The sequence below is a fragment of the Meleagris gallopavo genome, chromosome 3 (assembly GCF_000146605.3).
Source record: "Meleagris gallopavo isolate NT-WF06-2002-E0010 breed Aviagen turkey brand Nicholas breeding stock chromosome 3, Turkey_5.1, whole genome shotgun sequence".
Classification (NCBI taxonomy): Eukaryota; Metazoa; Chordata; class Aves; order Galliformes; family Phasianidae; genus Meleagris; species Meleagris gallopavo.
This window is the reverse complement of record NC_015013.2, coordinates 48894189-48915637: the sequence shown is the minus strand read 5'-3', so window position 1 is coordinate 48915637 and position 21449 is coordinate 48894189. Positions and strand designations below refer to the sequence as shown.

Here is a 21449-nt window from a genome sequence, read left to right as displayed (position 1 = left end):
CCCTTTTTATTTTGCTCTTGACACCTTCCATCCTTTTAGAAAAAATCCCTCTTTTTTCAAGTCGTCTTGTCACTTGTCATGAAATTCTTAGGCTGAACCATGTTACATTTCCATCTGTAGCTATTAGCTAGTAATTACTTGCTTCTTGATATGCCTTACATCTTGGATTGAATTGTGTGGAATAGGACTAATTCCAGTCTCCCTAGGATATTGTCTTCTGTATCACTGAGGAGAGCTATCTTCATGCCAGCACAACTGAGATCTGGAATCTTACCCTAGCTCTGTTAATGCGTTGGAATCCCCAGCTAGGAGTTGTGCTTACGGCAGGGAGCATTAAGAACAGAGGAGTAGAACGCAGTGAGCCAAAATGCTGGCATAAGGGGTAGATTTTTAAAAAATATTTGTGAACAACAAACTGCGGTTGGTTTTTTTCTTTGCAAATTGTGTTGTAGACATTGATTTTCTCACTTACAGCATATTTGGATTAAATAGAAGTGCAACACTAGCCTAAGGTAAACTGGGAAATGCATCCTTCAGAGGCAGTTCCTTGTTTTACTTTTCTTTCCATTCCCAATGAACAGATTGATGTTGCTGAAGCACCTAGTGCCTGATGAATGAATAAGTTACCTGTTCATGCAGTGTAACTTAGAAAATAAATCTACATTTCAGAAAAAAACAAAGGGTCAAACTCTTAAAAGATCTCATCTGCTTTCTCAGACTCTAGTGACCAAGAAATAATGGCTGTATGGGGAGTACAGGGGGAAGGTAGGGGAGTCATTTACTGACTGAAGGGAATCTGTTTTATCTCTGATCTTCAGAAATATTAGCAATAGAATGACTGAGAGTTAGTATTTTAGGCATGGTATTTTGCATAATAACCTATTATAGTTCAGGAAGCCTTAAAACACAGCACACACAGATTAAAAGAAATAATAGCTTTTGTTTCGAAAAAGCTTATAACATGTAATGGTGCAAGTGTGTTGTAACCCATCACTGTGAATGCATATGGATACCCTGTGGTTAAAGAGCTGCTCTTCCGTCTCTTTCATCACTCCCTATTTGTGAGCCCATCTGTTGGGCAAGAAATCTCTTAGCCTGTCACCTAGTAGACATGTGCAAACTGGAGGGCAAGGGGGGAGGCAGAGAGAAGGAGAGGTGATGCATAAGGGTGCGTGGTTCAAGAGTTAAGTGTGGAGCTACTGAGAACATAGCTGGGAGGAAGCCACTGAAGCAGCAAAGGACCTGGTGTGTTACCAAGAGGAACGCTCCAGCTGGGAGATGAAGGTGTAATACCAGTCAGGATGCATCCACCAGAGAAAGACTCCATGCTTTTATGACATCTGCATCTCCAGTGTGCAAACTGGGGGTGATGGGTGATGCTTGGGGAATGGGATGTGTTGCATAGTTAATGGGAGGAGCAGTTTGTTAGATTGAGAACTGCAAGTCTAAGGAAAACCTTTTCAAAGAGGAGCGAAAAAGAGTGGCTCCCATTATTGTACTTTTAGGCCATTGATGATCCTGTAGTATTGCTGCTGAGTAGGAATCACCGAATGACCAGCTACAAATTTTTGATAGATTCACAGTCATCCCACTTTCTTTCATCTTTTCCCAAAAGACTGCTTGATATCTCTCTTCCCAGTCATTTTGGAAGCCAATTCCTGCTACCTCAAGCATGAACAGAATCATACATGTTAAGAGAGTTAACAAGATAACATGTTGCCAATTTGACTTTCTCTTGCTTGTAAACTAAAGAAAATGAGATTTAGGCATTCTCTGCAGTGATATAAGGTCAGTTACCTTCAGTAACTCAGTCCTCAGGGAATCTTCTTGTACTTGGATCAGGTATAATCAGAGTTCTTATATCTTCTGATTGGTTTCATGTTTCTTTTCTTGCTTTTTTCAATTTTTATCTTAGAAATGTATGTAAGATGAAAAAGCCTTTTAAACTACATCAAGATTTCTGAGTAGCATTTGCATGCTTTCGAATCACCATTTGCCTTCTGCCTCCATTCAGAGCTCTTAAACTGATTTTTTCAGTGCCTGTGGTTTTGTCTTCACATGTGTAACCTAGACTTTCAGATTCTTTTCTCGTGGGAGGCAAAAAGCTATCAAGTTCCTGATAAAACATTAGTACTTTTGGAAACTATAAATGCATGTTTATAAAATCTTGAAAGATAATTTAATTTTCTAACAGATATTATTTCAAATTGTAGCGATGCAAACGTTACAGCGATGAGAATCAAAATTCAAAGTGGTAATGCAAAGATGTTCAACACTATAGATTTGTTATCCAGGCTGAGAGAAATGAAAACATAAGCGTATAACACAAACAGTAAAAACAAATTGAGTTTCTAAAATTTATTATTAGTAAGTGGCTTTGGTCCTGCACTGGAAGAATATTTGTTGAATAGATTGAGATATTGAAGAAAGCTACTTAAATGTGCTATTTTGGAGAAATTTTCAACAACAAAAAAAAATCATTACATTAAGGGGTGAAGGTTCCATTTGCATTATTTATAGTTGTTGGCTTGAGATGTCAAGCTTCAAGTAAATAATAGTTCACTTAAGAAGCAAGAAAAATATAAAGTAGTTATCAGACAATTAACAGTACAGAATACCCTTTGTTATCCAGTTAAAAGATGACTGTGCTAAGAGTGCTAGAAGATACCTTTTTAAGATAAAAGATAACACTAAACACATGGTTTCTGCCTTCTTGGTCAAGTATTCTTATGCTTAAGCTAGAACACTTTTCTTTTTAGTCTGTACAAAATAACATGATAGGATGTGATTGTACTATTGCCTTCAGACAGACAGACTTGAGACTTGAACAATTCAACTGTGGATAGATAGCTATTGAAAGAGCTTTTAAATTAGTAAATCCCTAATTTATTCTTTGAGCTAAATGAGATGCTGAATTCAGGCTGTAGATTTCTTGTAAAAATCCTAAATTATTGCAAGTATGCTGTTAGGCTAGAATAATAATCTTGCTGATACTTAATGTTTAAAAGTGAAGAACAAGGTTTATATGATAGTGAACTGAGAACTAGACAGAGGTTCTTTTCCTGCCACTCGTGTGCTTTGGCATCTCGGACAAGTCCACTTGAACATCTCTTCCTCACTTTCCTTATTGAGAAAATAATTTTGATAGTTTCTGAAAATGCATTGCCATGCTTAATTACGATACATTTTCTGCAAAGCACTAGGAAGATAAAAAGCAATGTTCAAGAAAAGATGTGCAGCTTTGCTTCTTCTGCTCTTCTTCAGTGTGTTGCCATGCACCTAATGAGAGAACTGCTGGCACAGCAGAAAGTTGTGCCTTTTCTTTTTAAGCTTCACAACTTCTGTACACACAGAACCATACCAGCATAACAGTTCAATAATAATTATACCGCTAATTGCTTAGCAGGCAGGGGAGGAGGGAGTGGACTTTACACCAACAGTTCATTGGTAAAGCTAATCTGGTGCTAGTGTGTCCTTGTGAGCCGCTGTGCTCAGTTTGGGGTCCTGTTGATAACATCCAGAGTAGATGCTCAGCAAGCATAATTGCTGCTGTAAGTAGCTAAAGTTATGTATCACTTTTTTTCATGAATGTGAAGCTCATGTGAATACTGTATTACCTGTGGCAATGCAGACAGTCCTTCATTAATAATACAAGGACATTCTGGGTTTTCTGGTCCTGAGAAGAGAAGGGGCAGTGCAAGCACACTGCTACATTACCGCAGGAATAAAGATGTTTATGTAGGTGTTGCAAAAGACAGAAATTCACTGTGGCAGAGAATCAAAGCGCTGAACAAAGTAGAAAACAACTAGCAACAATGAAGCCAGCTGAAGAATGGCAGTGAGAATCTGGGGCTGCTCTCTGTCCCGTTGTGGTTGCACAAAGCTGTATGCCAGGGTGGGCATGTCCCAGCAAGGAGCACCGAGCACATCACAGCACCATTCTGGAAGGAACCATAAAGGTGCAGGCTGACAATGAGCTCATGGAAACGGGAGTCACAGAATTCAGGTGCTGAAGAGCTGATGGCTCCCTGAATCTCAACGTATCTGACCACAGATGAATCTTGAAATGGTATCTCTGGGAGCACGAATGGCATTCAGGTAGGTGTACTGTTTTACTTTTACATTTTTTTTGCCCCTCTTTGTTCATGGGCACTGAATCTACCTTTCTTACTTTTCCTCCCCTCCATTCCCCAAGACTGCCAAACTCAAAAAGACATAACAGGAGCTGCCTTTTGAAGTAGCTGGTTTGTTTCAACATCAGATACTAGCAGTTATAGGCAGAAAGAAGAGAGGAAAGACTGAGCAACCCAGAAATGTTCCCAAATGCATGCTTTTGGCAGGGCAAGCAACCGCATTTTAGCAACATAAATCACTGTGCTTTTAGCTGAAGAAATGCTCTGAAATCAATACTCATGCATTTAATTGAAATACATAAAGAAATTAAAATAATCCTCCTCATCAGCAATCCAAGCTGATCATTTGAACTACAGAATTTTTTGTGGCACAAAGCACATAGACTTGTAATGTAAACATTGGGTTTCCTGTCAGTGAATCCATGCCTGTGATTTTCATGCTGGATTTTGGATTCAGGGATGGAAAAAGGTAAAGAAGGTTTGTTGTTGGCACAAAGATTTGTATTTGAAAGAGTTTGTGGAAGTAATCTGTAGCAAACATATTTTCTGCTTCTGGAGTTTCAGAATGAGCTTGCTAAAAATACAGCTTCACCTTCTGGAATCATTTTGACATCGTTTTCATGAAGATAATGTGTAGCCATATGTATTTTTAGTAAGGGCTACTCTGTTTTTCTAGACACAGGCGGCCACCTTCTCATTACCATACACTCTTATTTCTGGTAGGACCACTGCCATTAGGTGGCTGACAAGATAGCATTCTTCTTCTCTTTGTCTTTACACTTTCAGTAGTGATCTATCAGACAACTCCTCTGCATTTAACAAAGATGGTGTTATTTATTGTCCTGTTGCTATTAATCCTACTGAAGTTAAGCAGCAAATTTCCCATCTTTCTGCACTCACCAGTTTGTGAAAGGAACTCCTTATGTTAACTGGGAGCTGCTAAACAGTAGTAAGTTTTTTTAGTTTCCTGTCCACTGATCATTAAAATCTAATGCTGTCATGTTGTTTGTCAGATGCTTCAGCTGAGAAATTCTTCGTACCTTTGCATCGGAGGAAGAAAGGATAACTTGTTCTCCAAACTTTACAAGAGTTCCAAGCCAAGATTTCCATGAAACAAGGCAGTGGAAGGAGTGCCTCCTTGAAGAAAAGCAGACTAACAGGAGAGAGGCACAGGAAAATAGATGAAGACATTAAGCAACTCTAGAGAGGGCATATGTAAATGTATTTATGTCTCATAGAACTTCAACAGAGCCTTATGAGACAAAGTGCCCTAAGATGTACGCTCCTGCAGATCATCTGGGCAGCCCACTGTTTTCATGGGACTTTCCTCATTCATGTGCCTGCTGGCCAAGTGACCGGGTAACATCACAGTTTCCCTTCCACACAACCTCAGTGGAAAATCAACAGTGATGAGTATTAGTACTTTGACCTCAAAATCGTGTAGAAACCACAGTAAACTTTCTCTTTTTTCTAGCCTGATCATATTTGGGAACAAGACAAGGGAAATCATACGTCTCTTTTTGTCTCTTTGCATACTACTAGAGAGTTCTCTCTCTCCCCCCCTCCAACTTTTCAACTATTCTTGCCCAATTTCAACAAAAACATTATAGCTGAGCAGGAATATTAAAGTTTATAGAGTTTTTACAACTTTGGTGGAAGAAAAATGAGCCAGCATATCATCTATGATAGAAACCAGACAAGAAAGAAGTCTTTTAGAGATCCAAACCAGGAAGATGGCTTTAATTGAAGTTCATACCTGGTTTCTCTGCAAAAGTCAATCAGCCACAAGACATGAAGCTATAAGAAACCACGATCCACTCTTTGTGGTGATTACACAGTAACTTTTTAACTGACTAAATGTTTTGAGAAGTGCTATTTGTTTATTTGGTTTTTAATCACTGCTCAATAAAGCTATTATATGCAATGTGTGTATTATTTATCTCGCACACCAAATATGACACCTGAATTTGTCACTCTGTCATGAGAAACACAGAATGGGCTAACTGTTAATTTAAAATGAATGTGCATCCCCAGTACTGCTTGTTCCATAAAGATGTACAAAATGAACGTAAATGAACCACCTGATAGGTGGCATCTTGGAGAGTCCTCTTGTTTGACCTATATCTCTGTGATTGATCTTAACTCTAAAATCTTAAATCTTAACTCAAAATCTTTGGATACTTTTTTCTTCTTCCAATCTCATTTCCCATTTATTCTATTTAATGCATTCTTTTACAAATTACTGTATAAAATACAGCTGTAGATATGACAGCAGAAATGTGTGTCCTGTTAACATTAGTTGTTGCCATGGGGCACATCAAGGCAGGAATCAGTGGGCACAAGTTGAAATACAGAGGCTTCTATGTGGGTAACTGGTACAGGTTGCCCAGAAGAGGTTTTGGAGTCTGAGTGTTGCTGCCTAAACAGAGGACTGGTCCAAAATGGCCTCCAGAGATCCCTTCCAATCTCAGCCATTCTGTGGTTTCCAGAGTGCTTTTGGCCTGCCTACCAGATGCACATCTGTGTTACCTTGTTCTCTCTTGGTGGTTAAACCTTTATTGCTAATATAGACGTCATAAGTCAGGGAATGAAAAGGTGGGGCATCTCAGTACAGTCCTACTAGTAACAATGTGCAAATCAAAGAAAAAAACACACAGTTTGCAGTTTCTATTGGAGACCGAAGTTCATCAAAGTGAAGGCCTCACATGTGTTCATTGATCATTCATAACGCCCGTGAACTGCCTTTGAAAAGCCCCTTAAAAATATAGCCTCTTAGAAATGCCATCATTGAAAGTTGCTTGCTGCTTGTATACTCAAAAGCAAGGTGGAAGGTAAGAGGGAAAGAGACTGTCCCCTTTGGTCATGCTTCCACAATTTTGGTATCCTGCATAGGATCCTCTCTTGCCTGTTATCCAGATTCAGCAGTATGCGAAAAGGCACACCTAATGGCTTCTTGTGTCTGGAAGGCCTCCTCTTCCTTCTGCTTTTTCTAAGAGGAAATAGAATGGTTCACCAATAGAGAATGATCTGAGATTCCAAGCTTCCAAATTTCCTTTTTCCACTTTCATTTCCACTGCCACAACAGTCCTCTTGGTTTCTGTTCTGATGGCTGAAGTACGTTTGGTGCGAAACTAGGAATGTGGCTGTCTGCACATGCCAATCCTGCAGCTTTCCCTGACAAACTCACAGTTGATCCTTTCTGCTGCTTGGGCCTTCTTTTGCAGGCCTAATAAGGGAATGTCTGCAACACCTGATGATTTTTGTGAATGCTTTCTCTTAACCTTACTTCTTCTGTTTTCTTCTAATCCCTGCTTCACAATTTCGTAGTCCATATAATGGTCTAGACAAGCCTAGACATATGGTATTCTGTTTCTGAAGTAAACCCCTTGACCTCTTTTTCTGTTAGAATATGGTAGATTGAAGCCCATGAACTTATTACAAGATGTACCTAATAGGAACTACTGGAATTTTGAGAAGTAGTATGAAAGTAAAAGGTTATAAAATAGGACAGAGGGAACTGTGGGAGGTTCCTGTAGTTCTCTTAGAGGAAAGCAAGTATGTCTTCACAGGAAAAACTGCCAGACACAAACCGTTGTGGGCAGCAATGAAGACTGACTCAGTGGCATGCTTGTTTTGCTGGTACACCACTTCCTTGGGCAGCTCTGCTGCTGCTGCTGAGGTTTGCCAAGTGGGCGTGCAGTCAGGCATCACTGCAATGTCAGCAGCTGTATGCCCGCTCAGACGCTACTGGTATATTTGTTAACATTGATGTGGCCTGACAGTATCCATACAGAGTGGTGCTATAATCACAGCAGTATGACTGTGGAATTCAGTTAGTGGAATATTTTATAGTATAGGCAAGCTTTTATATAGTTCCAGTCTTGTGAAGTCCTATTGGCTTCACAAGTGAAGCCTTCACTTGTGAAGTCCCATTGACTTGCTCAAGTGCAGAGCTAATTGCAGGAGAAGGATCTAAGGAGTTTAATCCTTCTCCTGATATTTCAATGAAAATTAATTTCTTATATATTATGTATGAGTAATATATTTCTGTTTGTACATTAATATTAATGCTGCATATTTTTGAGCACAACTGTTCAGTAGGACGGAATTATCCTCTTAAGTAATAGTCCAGAATTCTTCAGGAATAAAGGTTGAATTGAAAGTGGACAAGTAAGGAAAAGAAAAATGTCCCAAGTCTCACTCTAGAGACTGAAATTAATTGTCATTAATTTTCCATAGAGTGGGAGAAAAGTGATTTTAATGTTCAAATTAAATAAACAAAATGAGGTGTATAAAAGGCCCCCAGTTTTGCCTTTCTGTTAAAATCCAGAGAGCTTTTACAAAATTTGTGATGGTGAAAAGAGACAAAAGAGTATTCTCTTGTGCGTACTTGCAAACTATTAATTTTATTGGTCTACATCTGTTGCTGATTGTTGGTGAAGAAAGTAGTGGCTTTATTGAATGGCAGTCTGTCTCAGTATGCCTTTTTTTTTTAAACAAAGGGAAAAAAGAACTAGACTTTAAAAAGCTCACCAGCAATTCATCAGCCTACTCAGAATATCAGCTTTTTGCATCTCAGACCTGCCAAGTCATGCTCTGCTGCTTGTGCTTTGATGCCACATCATCTGCAAAATTATCAGTGCAGTCTCGGTTGTAGTATCCCCTTAACATCCATAGCCATGTAGCTGCTCTGAGATTGAGATGCGGAATGTGAGGATGCCTCTTGATGGGTTTGCAGTTCTCTCTCTTGTCTCTTCTCTCTGATTTTAAGCGCAGTGTAAGGAGACAGAAAGGGGGAGGAATGCTGACCTGTGGGGCCTATTCTAGGGTACTTACTTTAGCAGAGGGATTGGACTGGATTTCTTGAGGTCTCTTCCAACCCCTGCGGTTCTGTGATTCTGTGACAAGAAGTTCAGTCACACTGCAAGCTCCAGATTCCTGAGAACTGCTCAGCATGTGCACTTGCCATGTTTTGAGGCCCAGTCTCACCCTGGATCAGGCCCTAGGATAGAAAATCAGAAAAAAAGCATATTTGTTTTCCAGATCCCAAATCAAATCCATGGTACTTACAGCTATGTGTAGTAACAAACTATGTAAATATAATAGGAAGTAATCAAGAGAAAATAAATACAAGACACACGGTGCCAGTTTTATAGTTCCTTTTCTGTCAGGTACCTGATTTTCAAAGGCATGTAGAGAGCTAAAGGATTAGAGAGCTTGAAGGGAAGAAATGCAGTTTTAAAAGGTTGCAAGATGTGTTTTCTGTATAGGGGTGTGAGATATTGCAAGCTAATGCACTTCATCAGCTAGGGAAAGAAAAGATTTGTAACTAAGAGGCACTGAAGACAGCTATGATTAAATACAGCATCCGGAATGCAAAGTTGGAAGACAGGACAGCAACTGTAAGGCTTCAAGTAAAGAAGGAAGAACTGATAGAACTTTGTGTATTAAAGCAATGAGTAACCACTGTGAAAGGAATTTCAAAATGTTTTTTTCTCCATTTACTGTTTTTCTTCCTATAGAATTGACTGTCTTTTCTTTCTAAACATGTGTACTCAGATCACACTATACTTAAGACCCCGATAAACAAAAGCAGAACAGAAAAATTTTCATAAAATCTTTATAAACATATTTTTAATGACAATCAGGAAATACTACTTAAAGGGTGTTCTATTAGCAATTGAGAAGAGTTAGCAATTAGTTCAGAAAAAATGCAAGCTGACAGTGGCCCATAAGCAAGATAAATAGCTAACTATGCAGTGAAACTGTCTAACATATGCTTAGTTCTTTTAGAGCTTAAGGTTGACAAAATAAGCATCCAGGAAGATAGAAAAGAAATCCTCAATTAAGGTACTGTCAAAAATAATCTGAGTTATGATGAAAAATGGCTAAATGGACAAATAGGCTGGGACCATGGTTGCTCTTGTGCCTCACGCAGGGCCGAGCACGCTGCTAACGTTTAATGAAATAATAATGTAAAAAATCAGCTGGCAGCATTAGGAGTTAGCACCAGCAAGTTGCCGTAGTTAGCGTGCAAGCTTTAACTTGCTTTTGCAAATGATCTGTTGGGAGCACAAACACGGAAGCTATTTGCTTTCTCTTGTCAGATTACCTTTCTGTTAGTTTAACAGGTGGAATTCATTCCAATCTGGATTTAATGTGAGGGAATGTGGGAGAGAATGATTAGTCTGGGAAGGGGAAATCAGAAGATGTGGGAGGTGTAGGGTTACTCTTTTTTAGCAGTTGCAAGTTAATTTGGCTGTGTTGTTGATCCACTCCATCATTCAGTGCTAAGACAAAGTGGAAAAAGCCTTGAAAATTCCCCTTTCCAACATCACGGGGGTGAGCAATGTATCTGGTTGTAAATGGGAGGTTACACCTATGATGATGAACATCGAAGTCATTTTCAATGCTAGAAACTATTGCATGTAGGAGAGTGTATGTATAGTACAGAATAATCTTGGGATGCCTGTAAGTCTGTAAGCAAAAGGATTACGCATGAAATTATGGGTTTGTGCATTTGATTTAGACAGTGAGGAGAGAAAGTAGTGACAGAAGAACACTCAGAAATTTTGGATTTATCAGAGGGTAGGAAGTAATGATTCAGAAAGGGAGGATCATGTCTAAATTTTTTTTGCTAAAGAATGTAAACATTTACCAGAATCTTAGCAAAGCTTTTGATAGAGTATTGCATGGAAGTCTAATTTATTCGGTTGATACACGTGGCATAGGAAGAGCTACTTTGTTTGACTTAAAAGAGAAAAGCAACACTAACCTGGATATGGATAGCACTGAAGTCTTGTGAAACAGTTAAGGTTGGAGGGATGTGAATAATAGAAAACCTTGAGAGTCACTACTTGCATGAATTTTTCTGAATTTATGCAGTGTATCAGTAGTCTAGAAGAAAGAATAAGTAGTGAAGTGATGAAATTCAGTGATAGTACAAAACTGGGGAAATGTCAGAACAAAACAGGCACATGATAGAATTCTGAATGACACTGACGAGGTGGAACATGAGCAAATATATAGCATGTGCAGTTCATTCTCAAGTAATGTAATGATATTAGGAAATAGGAAAAAAAAAAAAGAATGTATGGGTATCTGAGAGTCACAGGACACATAAGGCTACATAGAAGGACCTTCTGAGTAGAACTATGAATCCTCTAATAGAGGAGTTCATAGAGTGTTCATTAGTTGTCTGGCTTTTAAAAAGCAGAGTTTTTATTTTTAAAAGCAAATAGAATTGTGGATTAAATTCAAGTACCAATTGAAAGACCATAATCCTGGGCCACTTATAAAGGCAGCGAAGCCCATTTTAACATGACATGGACACTTTCAGAACCTTTATAGTAAGGAAATTCTGAAAACTGCAAATGACAAGTGCAGATCAGGACAATAATTAAAGGTCTAGGTGACATTAATTATTCAAAAGGTTAGAGAGACACATGCATATGCTCTGCATGGATTGAAGGCCCTATCTGAAGCTCATTAAAGGTAGTCACAGAGAAGCTTTGCATGCTGGAAGGCTTTAAATCAGCTCTGAAATCAGTAATGAAAAAGACCAAGATTGCAAGAGGCAGTGTGGCTGCCCAGTGCTTGTGTGAGTCATCTAGTCCAAGCGGTTGTTCTTCTAGGACAGTTTTGAACGGCCCCAGCTGTGACTTGGGCCTCAGATTTGCGCTCAGCATGTAGGAAATGAATTGTCAGTTGGTTTCTTGACAGGAGGGGGTTTGTGAATGATTGTGAGGTTGTTTATTGAGGAGTTGTGTTTATTTTATGGAAAGGTGAGGCTGTGGTGATGTAAGAAATAAAAAGAAAACATTCAGACATTTTCAGAATTTCATGTGATAATGTGTGCATCGTTCTTCTCTGGAACATGTCTTTGGAAATTTTGCAGCAAGGCACAGTGTAGCACACTACAGCTGCTCCTGATTCCTTATTGGTGCTGCCCAGTGTATACATATGGAAATGTGCTGTCCAGGTTCTTCTGTGGCCCGCCATTGCTGGTGTGACATTAGTCTAACAGTTAATGTGTGTCGGTTTGTATTTGTGCTTGGAGAGGGGAATGAGAGCGCTGGCATGTTTGTCTCTGGCAGAAGGCTGACGGGTGTCCTCTAGCAAATGCAGCCATGACAGGTTAGGATGCAAGTGCCCTGAGCTGTCCACCCTTCATCTTCATGTGGAGCTGAAATGCCCTGGAACAGTGAGCTGGAGCAGCAAGGCCTGGGTGCCTGCTATTCCTGCTGGGCCTTCCCTCAGTGACTTGGGCAGAGGGACAGGGAGCTCTGCTGGGGCTCTGGTGCTGCAAACAGCTGCAGCAAGGCCAGGCAAGGACGGCTGTCACAGCCTTCATTGCGTCCTGCCTTGCAAAGAGTTGCAGACAATTGAGAGAGTCAGGTGGCTCTTTCAGTCATGACCCAATTTTATTTCTATGCGATGCTACACTGGCACAGCAAGGCTTCTTGCCTGGCAGGGGAGATGGAGCTGCCATTCTCCAAGGCTTCTTTCCATCTTATACCCCCCGGTTTCCCCTTTGTGGGAAAAAAGAGTGAGGAGAGCTCAGTCTCCCTGGATCTGACTCTGGTAGGGAGCTGGGACCGGCCACGGGGCACGGCAGGATCCAGGAGCCTGTGTAAGCAGTCACGAGTGCTGCCGGTCTGACAAAGCCTGTGAGACTAAGATGTAACTTGCAGTAAAAAAGAGCTGCTTTAGAATGTGAAACGTATTGAAATAAGTATGTGGGGTTTGTTCAACGTGGTGTGAAAATGTCTGGGTTTGATCACTTTGAAAATCTAAGAGTAAATGGAATTTATTGAATTTGCTTTTAAAATCAAAACTTAACCAGGAACAAGTTTAGACACTTTGAGGTGAATGTGTCGAGCTAATAAATGTCGATGTCAACATTTTAGAATATGTTCAGAAACAAAGAAGAACTTGGTTTTGATCAAGCAGCAGTCACAAAAAGCATTCTTTCCGTCATGATAAAAAGAAAACCTCTGTGTGATTCTCCAAATGTGTCAGAACATTTCAAGAGGCTAGCAAGTGCTAGTAAATTATTGTTTTTGCTTGTTGTTAAATGAGTTTATTTTTTTTGCACGAGACTTCAAAAAATCCAGCCTTTGTATGTTTTGCCATTATGTACATCAGTCATAATTTTTCCAACAAATCTTGACATGCACTCTGCATTACTGTGCTAACAAGAGAAAAGACCAGCCATTAAGTTTATGTTTCTTTGTTTTTGAACAAAGTCACATATCAGGAATAATGCTAGGGGTATGCTAATAAACAATATATAGTGCCAGTCATCAGGGAGTAAGAAATATTTTCTAACTAGTTCTAAAGGGAAACGGTGTTTTTAAAAAAGGGAGAGTGATTGTTATTTATGCAATATTGTTGTTCTATATGTCAGCATCAAAAAGCACCTTGTAAAGAGCTTAGCATAATAAATCTTTGATCATGATTGTCATTATTTAGAGGTCTTTGATAGATCTAGATGTAGTGCAGTAAGGTTAAATTTACCAGTGTATAATAGGAAGACCTTGGACTGCATCTGAATTTCTACTTGTGTTACCATTGTGGTCACACCTGAAAAGGAGAAAAGTCTTGTATTTGTTTTTAACAGCAGGTTTTACAAATTGTAACTGTAAAACTAGTCAAACTGAGTCAAAACTAAGTCAAAGCAGGTTAGTTTTGTGGGTGCCCATTCATTTTTTGTTGAGGTAAGGATTTAACTTGGTTACATTTCAGGAAACTTAAGCTGGTTTAGATGAGGAAGAGCAGAAAAGGCTTATGAGTGTTTCCACTGAGAAGAGGCATGATGTATTTTGTTACTGTCATGAAGAAAATTATAATACCCTCTCTGTATGAAAGCAATAGGAGATTTGTAAAGAGAAGCCCACAGGAACATTTAATTTCAGGGCTGACTTGGATTAGTCGCTAGTTTTACAGTTAACTTGGTAAGAAAAAGATGATACACATTGAAAAAGTCTGTTCCTTTCTAAGGGCTTCTAGTGGAAAGATGCTTAATGAACGAGCACTTGCTCTGAGACATAACATCTCATTTTAGATAAGACAATTGCTGATAAGAAATCCAGCAATTCTTTAATAATGCTTAGAATCTGGGGCAGGAAAAAAAGCAAGATTTTTAAAAAAATGTAATAGATGATACCAGCTGTATAACACTCTTAGAAGTTAAATGTATACAAAATAGACTCCATTTTTGATGCTTGTTATCCAATGAACCATACTTCTTCCCCAGTGAACATATATATGAAACCTGTAACTTAGTACATCTGTGCCAGGTTTTTGTAACTTCATGTTCTTAAAAAATTATATGCTTTTTCCTTTCTTCTTTCTTTTTTTATTTTTTTACCCTGCCTTTTTGCTAATGTAGCCAAGATGTCTGTGGCTGTACAGAAAGATGCATGTCTCCTGAATAACTAGCTTGATGTGGCACTTCAGGGCTTACCTTCACTGCATCTTCAAAATGACAGTTAAGCTCTCCAGGACTTACTGTAGAAATGTAGTCCCTGATATTACAATTATGCAGTTGAATAATTTTATGCATCTGACTTGTCTCGTTAGGTGCCTGGAATTGCAGATTTAAAGTCTCTAGGATGAAAAAGCAAAATTTTATTTTTCAGTATACTCAGGGTTTTCACTTCTAAAGACATGCTAAGTGGTATAAAATTTCTGGTCAACTTCTGGTCAGAAAAGTAATAAGAGGAAATAAAATCTAGGATGTTATTGCCTAATCCATATCATCTTGCATAAGTATTATACCTTGCAGAAAAGTGTTACAACAGATCTATTTTGAAAGATACTAAGGTACAAGGGAAAGACTTCTCCTGTGTACCAAAGAGAGCAAAGTACATTTCACTGTTTATAACAAAATTTGATTTATATACATCATGATTTTTAAGTCAGGCCCAATCTAATACGGCCAGAAGGGTTGCTCTCTGGATGGCTTCCATCCAGCCTTCCTAGTTTTAGTACAGGTTTGCCAATAGATAATAGAAACTACTGCCTGAAAGCAGTAGCCATTTGTCCACACTAATGAGAACTTTACTTTCTTTGAAGGATGGCAACCTGATGGACCATTTGAAATGTACATGCAGAGGAGATTCTGCAACCTAGCTGAGACTGAGGGGGAGACAGGTTTCTGATCTGTTTTCTTCCTAGCTTCACCCCAGTTCTGTAGTGGGCCTACTCCATTGATATAAAATGAAGGGTTCATACTGATTTCAGTGTTGTCTGGATCACATCCCACGTATTCTCATCACATCTTGCCTCCTGTGAATATGACAGTGGTGTTTTAGCAGTATTGCTCTCTTCATGGAGTTAGAAAGATGAAAAAAATAAATACAAAAAAAACCCAAAACCACCCAACCTCTATGGAGTTTCAAGAAACACATAAAAGGTGATACAGAACTGCAGTGTTATTGGTTTAATATTAATAATTAAGTCTTAATAAAAACACTGCTGGAGAGCTTTAAATGACCACTTTGAACTCAGCATTTTGAGTTATAATGAAATGGTTCCAATTGTATGTTTTAGTAAATTTTATCTACCCTTATTTCTTTAGAAGAAGACCTACCAGTGCATCAAATGTCAGATGGTTTTCTACAATGAATGGGATATCCAAGTTCATGTTGCAAACCACATGATTGGTAAGTGAAGCGCTAAAACTTCTCAAAGACAGATAGCTATTTCTCTTACTCATGATCATCACTGCCTCTAAAATTAAACAGAGTTTAAGGAGAAATTAATTGTACATCCATCAATGATTAACCTAGGTATGATTGATTTTTTTGTTCATATTATTAGACTTGATAAAGCATTAGCATGTTTTATTTTCTGCAAGGGCTAGTTTAGACTTCTGCAGAGAATTATATATCCACTGCCAGTCAAAACACAGGTGATTAGCAAATTAAACTTCTAATCATTTTTGCATTATTGAAAACAAACTAACAGGAATGGTTAATGAACTGGATGTTAGCTTTCCATAGAGTTTTAGACAGGTTTTAATTTCAGAAGTTATTATGGTAATGACACTACTGTGTGCTTCTCAAGCACCTTGGTATCAAAATCAAAACTGGTGAGTTTTTGTCGTTAGGAAATATAAATAATTCAAATGGCCATAAAATAGTATTGTTTGTTGTGTTTGAACAGTCTGGAAAAAAATCCTGAGTGTATCTGCATTACTATTAAATACTATCATTTATATGAAAAAATAAGGAATTGTACTATTCAGGAATTTGCACTTTAAGGTACGAGCATATTTTAAAAATCTTTTAGGATTCCTAACCCAAGCCTAGCCTGATGTTTACAAGGCTGCTACAGTTGTAAATTAGAATAAAACAAAAGCTGCTTTTTCTTTGATATTCATATTTTCTTATTATTTGCTTATTCCCCTAGGATTACCCATAATGTTTTCAATTTGGTAACCACTCAGCAATAGCACTAAGAGTTCTATCAGCCAATTAAATTTATCAAGCACATCATTTGCCTGCTAATAAGATAACATTGACAGGGTGGTCTTACTTTGCTTTTAATGTTTTCCAAATTTCACATTTCAAGACAGTGATGGATACAGTTGATTGTTTTTGCCCCTTTTTCCTTTATGCTGTTTTTTCTTCCTTTCATAATAAAAAAAGCATGCAAAATGCAGACCCAAGTATACGGAGTGCAAACCAGTAAATACATATTTAACAAAAGATAGTATATTGTTGTTTTTTTCCTTCATTTTATAACTTAAAAATGCTTGGCTTGATGCTAGTTTTTGAATTTCTTTCTCAGGTGAGGTAACTTCAATATTTCTTCCATGAATTCTTTTAACTTGGCTACACTGTAAAAGAAATTACCTGCCACAGCTTAGTCGCTCTTTTTTCTGAGTACATTATTAATAAGTTTTAATATGTTTAGAGCTGAACATTTCATATGCTTTCCAGAAACAATGAGTAAACACAAGTGACAAGCTGGTTTTGTAAATGAGAAAAGTGATTTGCCTGTTGTACTGAACTTCAGTCCTGATGTTTTGTATCTTTGGGGAAGAGATAATCTGAACTGCTTCAGTGTTCAGTCTGGGTCAGTAACGTGCAATTTAAAAGTCCCTTGTTACCAGCAACAGAACTTGCCATTTCTGTTTGGGTTTTTTGAATCCCATGTATGATGTGTCCTTAATTGTAGCTTTCAGTGATACTGAAACATGACGGGGAATACAGACACCTTGGGTAAGGAGTGATGCTGGAATGCAAGAGTGGTGTGTCTATCTGCTGCCTGCCTCTCATGTGCATTGTGTTTTCAGAATTGGACCCCTGTTTTTTTCCATAAAATACTCAGATTTTCTTTAGTTTTCTTTCCTTCTATTTTCTGGATGTGTTTAGTAAAAAGTCAGAATGGGATGAGAGAAAGGAGAGATTAAGTAAAACAGAACAAATCCAGTTAGCTTCAGTCTGCAGTTCTGAAAAGACTGACATTTTGTTAAAATGAATGATTAACTGTCTATGTATTATTTCTAAAAGCTGGGTGAGGTTGACTGAGAATCTTTAAAAAATACATTTAATTGTTTTTGGCTGTGTTGTATCTAATCATGCATTATATTGCTACATGACAAAACCATAGTGACACAGATTTAAATGTGCTTAATGTAAAATCTTGCAGTGAAATAAAGGAGCTTGCAAAACATGCAGGGAGATTTGCTGGTCATGCTTCTGGTAATCTGTGCTCAGTGGAAGATTCTTATCTGCACTGCCAGACTAAACCGTGCAGCTCCTAATGATGTAGCCTCGATTAAGCAAATGCAAGGGGATTTTGTGCTGGGGTGAAAGGAATATCAGCATTCCTGAGCATTTTGAATGTGACCTTAGAATCGAAGCACAGGGAAAAACAATTTCTGATCTTCAGTTCTGTTAGCTTTCTCACCAGTAATTGGATTTTTCTGTAGCTATCTTTCTAATTTCACTACCCCTCACCCCTCCTTTAATTTATATTGTTGTTCAAAGCCTTTTTTCAAGACCATGTTCTGTCTAGAGAGAAAGGTTCAAGGGGTGACATCAAGCTGTTTAAAATTGGCCTTTGTTTATGTGTGTCTACATAGGTTTATAGTATTCCTATATAATACAGAAAACGTGCTCAAACATACTGGTATGAATATATGTAATATATAACTCATAGATGTATCCATAGATATCTACATGCATTCAATTTGTGGATTGAAAAATTAGTTGAAACATTTGACTGAATACAGACTTGTTGATAACAGCATATTTCCCAAACAAGAAATCCTGCAGTCCTAAACACCTTGGTTCCTTCCTTTTCTACATGTATCTGATAAAATATGTCTTGCTGCCCTGTTTTTCCATTAGGATGCTCACTCCTGTAGATTAGGGAAAGCGAGAAAGCTTCAGGAAGAGAGAGGAGGAAAAATAAGACTTCAAATGCAAGGGAAGGGAAGATAATCTAGGAAAGCTGACCCTAAAAGTCACAAAGTCTGATAATCCCTAGATCAAATGTAGGGGTAATAAAGCCCTTCTCAGCCATCACACAGTCTCAAGAATGGTTACTTCCTCTCATAGTAAAATGTTAGCATTATCGTGTTGCAGTTATTGATGGGTATAGATTAGTATCTTCGTACATGAAGGGTTGGATATGATTCAGAGAAAAGAGAAAAGGAGCAGGGAAGAAAAGGGAGAAAAACAGTGGAGAGAATTTCGGTTAATTAACAGGAAAAAAACCAGTTTAAAAAATAGTCATAAATATCAATTATTAAAAACAAACAAACAAACAAACAGAAACTTGGGAAAAAAGGAATAAAGACCAAGCCCTCCCAGAAGGAAAAACATTAAAAAAAAAGAAAAAAAAAGAAAGAGATTAGAGGACAGAGGAAGATGGTTGAAGCAGGGACAAACAATGAAGCAGAAAGTCATCTGCCAAACTCTGCTCAGAAAGGAATGAGAACCACTGGTGGAGGTAATGCTGCTCACCAACTTTTTACTGATTTGGGACCATAGAAAAATTGATACTGTCCCATCTAGTTACTGTGTCCCTTGAACATGATCCCAGAATGTAAACTGAGTTCATGTTGCTGACATCCACATAGACAGGATGCATTATGGAAGGTCACTAAGGCAAATATATGTTTGTTAAACCCCAGTGTGAAACTTAGACTTTTAAATAAGGCAACCTGAATTACTTTGTTGGCTGAAATAGTTCCACTGAGGGTAGGTATTTTTAGGTTGTGTGTATGTTTGTGTTTTTGTCTAATCAAATATAATCTCAACTAGACATTTAGCAGGGGAAGAGGGATTAGAGGCTATTTAAAAAGCCTCTTACTCTTCTTTGTTAGGAGGGCATACAGCATTTTTGCAGATTTTGTTATACATTTCAATCGGTTCAACGAGAAAGATTATGCCACCTAATGGAAAACAAAATCTGCAGATGATCCAATAAGGTGCCTTAAATATCTTTGACAGCAATACAATTTACATTTGTTATTGTACAAGTTATATGTTAAAAAGGTGTTGTAGGGATGGCTTTCCTCAGTCCTACATGTTAATCACATTTTAGAGCCTCCTGTTTTAAAACTGTTCCACAATCTTTTTTCCAGTCTTCCTGTTATCTTTGTGATGGGATATGTCAATAAGCTTTTTTCACTGAATGAATGAGGACAAAGATGCAAAAGAAGTGGAGTAACTGGAAGTTCAAGAGTTCTGACTGCCAGATATGTCCTCACTTATCTAGACACTGTGCTTTATCAAGCAGCACCCGTGTTTGCTTAAACTACAGGCTGATTCAGGCTTAGAAGATGCTTGTAGGCTGAAAGGAGGCAAACGTTTGGCTTTTTTAAGTAGACTGTCAATTTAAGCATTATTTTGGACTTAGATATGAGTATATATTTTTGTTTGGATAATCATGAGGGTGATTGCCAAATGAAAACGTTTGTTGGTTTGTTTACTGAAATCTGTTGGTAAAACAATTTCTCAGCTCCTAAATTAGAGAGGAAGAAATGTAAATTCAGGTATGTTTCATGCAGTTTTAGGAAGTACTGGCAAACACTGTAATTCTTCAGCAGCTCTATAGATTTTGCTTTTCTCTCTGAGCAGAGTACATAGCATTTTTAGCAGCTTTCTTTGAGAAATTTCTATTTCTGGGTGTTTGTGGAAAAGAGGGAGGCTTTCTGGCATCCCTTTGTTTTGCTCACATAGTTTGCAGTTGGCATTTGACCTGAGAGTGTAGAAGGAGTGTCAGCTATTGTTTGTATTCTGCTTGCTTCACTCTGCTGCTCATCTTATTATTTTGCCTGTTATTTTAAGTAGATAATCTAAACATGATATTTTCTTATACCGATTCCTTTACATCTGCCGTATCTGATGCAGTTCAGTGTCAATAGACTGAACAGTTGCCGTAATCCCTAGGATTTTGTACACATGCACATACAGAGTAGATCAGAACTGAGGGAGTTCTGATGTGTTTAACTCAGAAAAGGAGTTATTCCACATAAAATTATGAGGCTCAACAGCAGTAGTGTAAATTTTTAAGTGCTCTGAGTAAAGTGCTGTTAGGCATGAGATAATGTAAAGAGATGACATTGCCAAGAACTATTTATGAAGAGCTTAATTTTTTTCACTCTGATAATTCTTGACCAATAATTACCAGCTTCTAATTATCTATTTTAGTTAGAAAGAAATCTCTATCACTATGGAGGTTGGCATTGCAACTAGCGCATAAATCCCCAAAGAGGTAAATGTGTTCCAAACAGCCACAAACAACTGTCTCATGAAACATAGTGAGCAAATTGCAAGCCGCTGGCTGTGCACAACAGAGCAGCACATTTACCATTGAGGACTGATCAGGCTGACAAAGAGAATGATAAAAGGGGGAAACAGCCACAATCTTTGTAGGTTGCTGCTACTTTCGTTGATGGAAAAGCAAGGCCCAGTGCAAGAGCAGGAGCAGGCCCCTGTCTGAAAAGTTGGGGAGCTGGGGGAAAGGATGGCACTTCTTGCAACCCTCCTTTTGAAAATTTTTATGTAAGTCATTTTTGGGTACGCAGACTTTTATTTTTCAACCTTTTCAGTGTGAAGGATAAAACAAGTTCTCAAAGTCAGCTGTGGTAAGGAAAAGAGCTTGTTTCTGAGGAGAGAATGTTGTGTAGTGTTGAGCATGGTAGCATGGTAGAATGAACAGGAAGAGAAAATAAAGGGGAAGAGAAAAAGCCACCTAGCACCAAAGTTAGGAAACAAATGGGAAAACAACCCTGCAGCTGACAAGAATTCTAGTTTACACCAGTAAATACTTCACCAAGCCCTAATTAAA

General features: G+C 38.2%; 1 protein-coding gene and 1 long non-coding RNA gene across 3 annotated transcripts in view; both read left to right on the top strand.

The window, feature by feature from the left end:
• ZNF521 (zinc finger protein 521) overlaps window positions 1–21449 on the top strand; it is a 217540-nt gene that overhangs the window by 82252 nt on the left and 113839 nt on the right. For both annotated transcript variants that reach the window (XM_031552839.1, XM_031552840.1), the window contains exon 5: window positions 15718–15802. In XM_031552839.1, coding sequence (XP_031408699.1) covers window positions 15718–15802 — 85 coding nt within the window. The remainder of the gene's footprint in view (window positions 1–15717; window positions 15803–21449) is intronic.
• Window positions 3–6057, top strand: LOC109366757. The gene is made up of 2 exons (XR_002113321.1): window positions 3–4098; window positions 5147–6057. It is a non-coding gene; the product is annotated as an uncharacterized LOC109366757 (long non-coding RNA).